Genomic DNA, 8150 nt, shown 5'->3' with positions numbered 1-8150 from the left:
TTGATGATCCAGGACAACAAGTCAAGATGGTGCCACAGGGACACATTTAGAAAACTGAACACAGAGTGAGAATAGAGTTCTGGATGGCGACACCTCTGGAAGGTGCAGGGGTTCATGCAAAAGGAGTAATGAAAACTGGATGCACTTGACATCTAATCTAGTCTCTCGGGATCAGAGAATCATTAAGAAACTTTCCTTCTGTCCAGTCCAGTGTCCACAGGGAAATCATGAGCTCAGAGCTTGGAGCAGGAGAGTGAGGTGTGGCTAATGAGACCGCGTGGAGGGCGGTAAATATCCTGTCTCCCTCGGTCCCTCAGACTGTCCAACCCGGGACCGGAGAGGACATGATTCCTGTCTGTGTAGCCCGACCTCTGCCCAGGGACCAGCCCTTGGCGCCCTCCTGAGATCCTGTCTGTGACACAGCCCAGATCCATCCTCAAGCGTCCAGGAGGGACTAGACGGCTACATGGAGAAGCCCCCCTCACAGCCCCCACCCAGGTGAGTCTCAGAGCCCAGCAGGCACTTGTGACAGATCCAGGGAAAATGCAAACTGAGAAGTTCTGCCTCAGGTCACAGAGACCAAACCAGGCCCAGGGACAAGTGGTTCCCTTGTTCTCTTGCTTGACTGACTCACCAATTTTTAATTAATTTACTTAATTTGTGACTAACCACTGTCCACTGCTCTCAACAATATAGAGATGGTGCTGACAGTGAAGAGACAGGAAGGAAAATCTGTTAGGATGAGACTGAAGGGGGGGTGTTGGGGGCGTAAATGGTTCCAGCAACGTTAGGACCAGCCAAGATGGTCTGGAGTTAAGGCAGCAGGAAAATAAAGTATTAAATGTGATGGGGTCGGCACTGAAGTGAGGGGCTCAGTTTTAGGATGGGGTGTGTGAGCAGGTGAGCTGTATTAGAAAGAGCCAGACTAATGGAGGCAGATGACCTCACAGAGCAGCTGAGGAGAGGAACAGTGTGTAGTGCGTCCACTCTATGAGGTGCTCACAGAAGAAATACTTTTTCTTCAATGTCAGTTGTGGGATACTAACGAGTTTTCTCTGCAACCACTCTATTCCCGGCAAATCTGCATAGTTTTCCTTGTTAGAATTTTGCTTTTTCAATTACAAATTGTGCTCATTCCTACAATTTATTTATGTAGAGCCTGCATTTTTATTCTGGTTTGTGATTCAAATATTCAAAATGAACTGGAGTTTTTCAAAATAAGTGTTTTGCACTTAATTCACCCACATATATACAGGCTTGTGGGAAAAATGCTTAAAAGCTTTCCATTTTGTGTGGGCCTCAGTCGATTTATTGTGTCCCACTATGTATTGAAACATCCGCTGTTTACTGCATTCTTAGTGGTAACAATAAATTACACACATTGTGTTCACGTCACATCTGTTTTCCCTCATTACTATGCCTCCTCCCTTTTGTGATTTGATTACCACTGGAGCACTACCTGTCACCTCCATCAATACACACAATTAATATTTATTTTCATCACGAAATTATTAAGAAGTAATCTCCTGATAACTTTGAATGTTGTAAGAAAATACTGTTGACTCTGTCACAATGGGGTAGATTCCAGAACCTTATTCACCCACCAGTTTCAAGTTTGTGTCCTGATACAGCCTCTTCCAAATTCCCCACCCTGGTCCATGGAAGCTATTTAAGTCTGTTCTAGGACCACACACAGAAGTCATGTCCAGTGTTTGTAGTTCTCTGACTTGTGTCACGTGGCACAACGTTCTTAGGTGCTCGGGTTGTCACAAAGGGCAGGGTGTCCTTCCTTCTCTTGACTGGATATTATTTGATATTTTACTATATAGAACGTATTATAACAACACACTATCCTGAGTATGTATTACACATTATATGTTTAGATAATCCATGTATATTCATTGGACAATTAAGAGCAACTGTATACATGTATTGTGAATATACTTTTATATCTATACATGTACACATTATTTTCTTTACTCATCCACTGATAGACTCATATGTTTTTTCCTAAATTTTGATCAATAAACGGGGTGTGGATAGCTTTTCGATGTCCTGTTTTCATTGCCTTTGTACATATAGGATCAATCTACACTGTAGATCATTGGGGAGTCTATTTTGCTATTTTGAGGCGCCTCTGTTTGGTTATCCACCGTGGCTACAGCAGCATATTAGCCCACGACAGCATCTAGGGTTCTCTGCAACCGACTCCCACTTTGGTCATCTTCCTGGGAGCTCTGTCAGCAGCTGTGAGGTGAGGCTCCTGGTTCGGATTTGCATTTCCCTGGTGAGTGATCCTGAGCACCCCCTCATGTGCATGCTGACCATCTACGTGTCTTCTCTGGCAAAAACATATTTAGGAAAAACATGACCAAACTTCTCAATAAATTAAGACTCTGACACTTTTTTATTAAACACTATTATATTAGTTCACCTAGTCATTTATCTCCCAATAAGCTTATTCCAGCCAGAGTTGAGGGTAACTGGGGCCCTCCAAGAAGCAGACAGTGCAAAGGCACTGACCCTCACAGGACGCTGTTCAGATGCAGGGCAGTGGGCCACACTCGCTGCGGGTGGGAGTGCAGCCTGGTCCAGCCCTTACAGCGAGCAGTGAGGACGCGTCTCACACAGTAAACATGGGTCTCCCACCATGACCCAGTAATTACACTCTCAGGCATTCATCCAAAAAATTAAAAAAAAAATAATTTGAAAGAGAACTTACTCTCCCATGTTTATTGCAGCACTGTACATTATAGCTGAAACATCCTAACATATTAGCAGATCGAGAAGATGCAGTATAAAAAAAAAAGAAGATGTAGTATATAGACACCATGGACACTACTCAGCAATCAAAAAAGATTAGCTATGCCACTTGTGGCAACATGGATGGAGCCTGAAATCATAATGCTAGGGGAAATAAGTCATGAGAGAGATAAATATCAGAGGGTGTGACTGATACGTGGAATATAAAGTAACTAACAGATTAAGACAAGCTGGGAATCTAAGCCTTGATGGCTGACTACAGAGCTGAGACACCAAGTGGGGAAGCCGGGGGAAGCAGAAGAACAGGTGGGAAGGAAGCATAATGGTTTGAGGTGGTGGAATATGAGTGAGTGGGTGTGGGTGCACTATGGTGGCAATACCTGGTGGGGGTACCCTATATTCCCTCAGTTACAAATAAATATGAATAAATAAGGATACAGGCCAAAGTTCTTAGTTTTTAGGTATCCAGTGTCTTAAAATGCAGAGGAAAATAACTTTCTTTAATACATTTCTGGAGAGCTGATTCTTTTTTTTTTTTTTTGTTAATCTAAAAGTGGCCTTTTTATTTTTTTTTTTTAATATTAAATTTTATTTTTATATTCCCCCATACAATTGCAAACGCCCCATTCTGACCCCAATCCTTCCCCTCCGCCCCCCACCCCCAAAAAGTGTCTCTGGTTCATAGTTTTTTGTTGATTTTGATTTTCACTTTCTTATATTCATTTTCCTGGTCCCTTATTTAAGTTTTCTAGATTCCTGCTATGAGTGAGACCATCCGGTATTTTTCTTTTTCTTTTTGGCTTATTTCGCTGAGCATGATCCCTTCCAGCGCCATCCATGTTGCTGCAAATTGCATGTGTTTATCTTTTTTGAATGCTGAGTAATATTCCATGGTATATATGTACCACATCTTCTTGATCCAGTCATCTATTTTTGGGCATTTGGGTTGTTTCCAAAGCTTAGCTATTGTAAACAGTGCTGCTATAAACATAGGAGTGCAGGTGCTCTTTGGAATTGATGTTTCTGTGTCCTTTGGGTAAATACCTAGGAGTGGAATTGCTGGATCATATGGAAGCTCTATGTTTAGTAGGTCCAGAAATCTCCACACAGCTCTCCATAGTGGTTGGACCAGTTTGCACTCCCACCAACAGTGCACAAGAGTTCCTTTTTCTCCACATCCTCGCCAACATTTGTTGTTGCTAGTTTTTTTAATATGTGCCATTTGGAGAGCTGATTCTTTGCAAAGTAAATCACTTCCTATTTTCGTTGTCCATAGTGATGTGATTTCCAATTCTCACCTCAGCCTCAATGCACAGGAAAAAATGCCCTAATCGTGGATCACAGAGGGTGTTGTGTGTGTGTGTGTGTGTGTGAGTGTGGGGTGTGTGTGTGTGTGTGTGTGGCAAAATAAGGGAAATAACCCCTTATGACAGGTAAAGTGAAGCACATTAGACATTTGTCCCACGTTGAAGCTGTCTTCTATAATCAAATACTCAGAATTGAGATGAAATATAAGGGAAGGGAAAGACATTATAGTTTATGGAGGGATTAAATTACAGAAAATTTATAGGTGTGATACATAACACACACACTTAGGCACAGCACATGTAACACAATCTACACTGTAGAAACTCAGCAAATATACCATGTCTCATGCAGGAACTTCCAAGGCATCAGGAGGTCGGGGCCTCCTGCCAACCTCTCTCATCCTACCCCTACCTGGAGGGCCCCTCCTGTCAACTCCAACTTCTGCTTCTGTAACACTGCCAGGAACCTCCTGCACTGACATCTTTTTCTGGTATCTCCCCCAAAGCCAAATGTTCTTTTCATGCATATATTGTTGCCACGTGATATGGCCTTCACATAAAAAATCTCATTGATTTCAGATTTTTTTGTTTAACGTCTCCACATTGGAAGTGATTATATAAGTTTCCTCCTGAGTCTACCTTTACACACAACTCCATTATTTTACTTAACAATAATAATCACCATATGAAATATACAGATACTTAGAAGAAAACTTTTTTTTGGGCTAGGATATTTTGGGTTTCTTTTAAGATTTTGTTTTTTTACTATTTATGTATAGAAGACCTGGGGTGTAGGCCAGAGAGATGCAGGGAGTGAGAAGACTCACCAGAGACAAGAGTGAGGAGCAAGACAGGCAGATCTACTGAAATACACTGCGGAGGGGAGCAGCGGGGAGAGAGGAGAGGTCTGCTACGCCCTGTGTGTCACCTCCCTGGCTGGAGATCAAACGCAGGATGCCTGGGTGATAGCCTGAGACTTAACCCCAGGCCATAAGGGAGGCCCTAGGGCTAGGATATTTCTGCTTTCTCTCCATGATTCCAACAATATTTGGAAAATATCATGGTAAAGTGTATTTAAAAGAAAATCTCAGAAAATTTTCCAAGAAAATATTGAATTGGAAAATTTTGCATTGGTTGTAAGAATGGCTAATTATTTTCAGCATGAGGAGAAGGTGGGCCATTCAACCGCCTTGAAAACTCAGGTAAGAGGCACTAGCTCTATAAGATGAAATTTATTAGCTGAATGTATTTAAAATAAATTCACACCATTTAAACTCATTCCGTGATTGCTCTGCTGTGGTGAAGTTGACATCACTTCTATCTCCATCCCCCAGGCTCACCAGCGACCTGGCGCCAGGAAACCAAACACACGCCACAGCGTTCACCCTCCTGGGGCTCTCAGAAGAGGCCTCGCTGCAGCCCCTCCTCTTCTGGGCATTCATGGCCATGTACTTGGTCACATTCACTGGGAATCTCCTCATCATCCTGGCCATCGTCACGGACCCCCACCTGCACACCCCCATGTACTTCTTCCTCGCCAACCTGTCCTTTGCCGACATCTGCTTCACCTCCACCACCGTCCCCAAGATGCTGCTGAACATCCAGACAAGGAACAAAGCCATAACCTACACGGGCTGTCTCAGCCAGGTGTTTTTCTACATATTCTTCGGAGGACTGGACAACTTCCTCTTGACAGCCATGGCCTATGACCGGTTTGTGGCCATCTGCCATCCCCTGCACTACATGGTCATCATGAACCCCAAACTCTGTGGCCTCCTGCTTCTTGCATGCTGGGTGTTAAATCTTCTGCATTCTCTATTACACAGCTTAATGGTTTTGCGACTGTCCTTTTGCTCACAGGTGCAAATCCCTCACTTCTTCTGTGAACTGAACCAGGTGATCCAGCTTGCCTGTTCTGACACCTTCCTCAATGAGCTGGTGATGTATTTAGCAGCGGGGGTTGTGGCAATCATTCCTCTCAGTGGCATCCTTTTCTCCTACTCTAAGATTGTATCCTCTGTTTTGAAAATCTCCTCAGCGAGCGGCAGGTACAAAGCCTTCTCCACCTGCGGGTCTCACCTCTCCGTGGTCTCCCTGTTCTACGGGACGGCGCTCGGCGTGTACCTCAGCTCTGCCGCTACCCACGACTCCAGGGACAGTGCAACAGCCTCGGTGATGTACACGGTGGTCACCCCCATGCTGAACCCCTTCATCTACAGTCTCAGAAACAAGGACATAAAGCAGGCCCTGGTGAGGCTCTTCAGCTGCAGAGCAACCCCAACGTGAAGGGGGCCGCTTCCTCAGATTGTCTGGTCGGGAGCAGCAGGGCTCACAGTCCATGGACTGAGTCATGATCCTGTCCTCAGTCAGTCAGAGATAATCTGCGGTTTGTCTTATGTACACAGTTTGACGCTAGTTTTTTACGTATTATATATTATAAATATCTTATATTTCCTAAATTATTTTTAATTTTTTGGAATACTCGGTTCAGTATTAAGAAAAGCATAGCATGAGTGAATTTTTCATTAGTAAAATGTTTAATACAGGAAATTGGGTACTTACAAAATAATAGATAGAAAGGGAGGAAAAATATGTACAACTGTATCTGGTAAAAACAGCAGTTTGTGGATTATCTGCAGAAAAGCCGTGTCATATCAAAGCTTCCATGAGCATCAAGGGTTACTGTTCAGCTGTCCCTACTTCTGTCCTTTACTTGCTTCCTTTCAGTGGTTTGTTGTTGACCCATAATACTCCTGGTGATGTCATTTTGCTCAGGGCTTCATGTTTACTTTTTTCTTTCTCATAGAAGAACCCTATTTCAGCTTTTATTTCAGGCAGGCAGACCCGATGGTGATCAACTCCATGGGCTTCTCTGCCTTGGGAAGCTTTTATACACATTCATATTTGAATAATTCTGCAGGGTGGATTATTCTTGGCAGGAAGCCCTTGTATGTAGGATCATGAGCACTTCCTTCCTCTCCTGTCCTGGAGGGTGACTGGGGAATAATGAGAACAGCCTCATTTGGATGCCTTTGCAAATCACTTTTTTCAGGCCTCCTGAAAATTGTTTTCTTTTTTTCTGATTTTTTATACTTTACCAGTGGGGTGTCAGGTGAGGTGTAGGTCATTTTCATGTTGTAATCCGGGTGTCGTCTCTACTTCTGGACATTCATGCTCATTTCATTCTTCAGGTTTGGAAAATTCTCAGCTATGATTTTTTGGAAAAGTGTCCCTCCCCCCTTCTCCTCCATCTTCTGGGTTATCCACTATCCTCATTTTTCCACTTCTGAGTCTGACATTTTTTGCAGCATTTCCTTATTTTGTCCTGTCTGTCTTATTTCTCTCTGTTTTACTTATTGGGTGATTTATACACTTGGATCTACAATTTTTGAAGTTATTTTTGTTTGCCAATTAATTCTCTTTAAAACATTTTCTATATTTGTGGTCATTTACATTAGGAGACTCTTCTGTCTCCTCTTAACATTGTCCATCTCTTTGGTGAAGACTCTGTTTCTTTATCTTCTTTCTAAGGTCTCGCAGCTGCCCGTCGGCCCTGAGTCACCTCCCATAACTCACGGGTGTATTTAATGTTGTTGCTCCACATCACTGAGACTCCTCTGCTTCTCTCTCCTGTATTTATGAGCCAGAACTTCTGTTGTGCTACTGTTTTTCCTTCCTGTGCTCAGGTGTTCCTTGATTTCTCAGTATTTATGTCACCTCATTTCCAGGTGTACAGCTGGGGTGCTGGGAGCCAGTTGTGATTGTTTCTCTTCTAGTTTTCCTTGGGGCGAGGTGAGCAGTGGAGGGTCTGGGATTTCAATGTTGTCTGAGTTTGCTGAGACGTGAACTCTGTCACCTCCACCTCCTCCCCTCTGTCCACAGAAGCTCCAATTGGTCTTCAGTTGTCGTAACCTCCCTCCCCAATCCCTATATTTGTTCCTGCCGTGGATTGAGTCTCCTGGTGACTGGAGCTGGGTCTAGTACACAGGGTTCCATCTCTGGACTCAGCTGGCCTGGATATGAAGGGGGCACCTTTGTGGGCTGCGTGTCCACCGCACACCTGTAGCCACAGGCAGTGAC

The 8150-nt window shown here is 43.7% G+C and overlaps 1 protein-coding gene across 1 annotated transcript; it reads left to right on the top strand.

The window, feature by feature from the left end:
* Window positions 1-466: 466 nt before the first annotated feature.
* LOC119240307 (olfactory receptor 7A17-like) lies at window positions 467-6323 on the top strand (the record flags this gene model as incomplete). The annotated part of the gene is made up of 2 exons (XM_037504663.1): window positions 467-498; window positions 5405-6323. Coding segments are annotated over exons 1-2 (951 nt in total), but the record flags the coding sequence as incomplete, so codon positions are not given.
* Window positions 6324-8150: the final 1827 nt, after the last annotated feature.

Source organism: Talpa occidentalis, unplaced genomic scaffold, assembly GCF_014898055.3.
Source record: "Talpa occidentalis isolate TD23 unplaced genomic scaffold, MPIMG_talOcc4v2.1 talOcc4.12, whole genome shotgun sequence".
Classification (NCBI taxonomy): Eukaryota; Metazoa; Chordata; class Mammalia; order Eulipotyphla; family Talpidae; genus Talpa; species Talpa occidentalis.
This window is presented reverse-complemented; position numbering and strand designations above follow the sequence as displayed.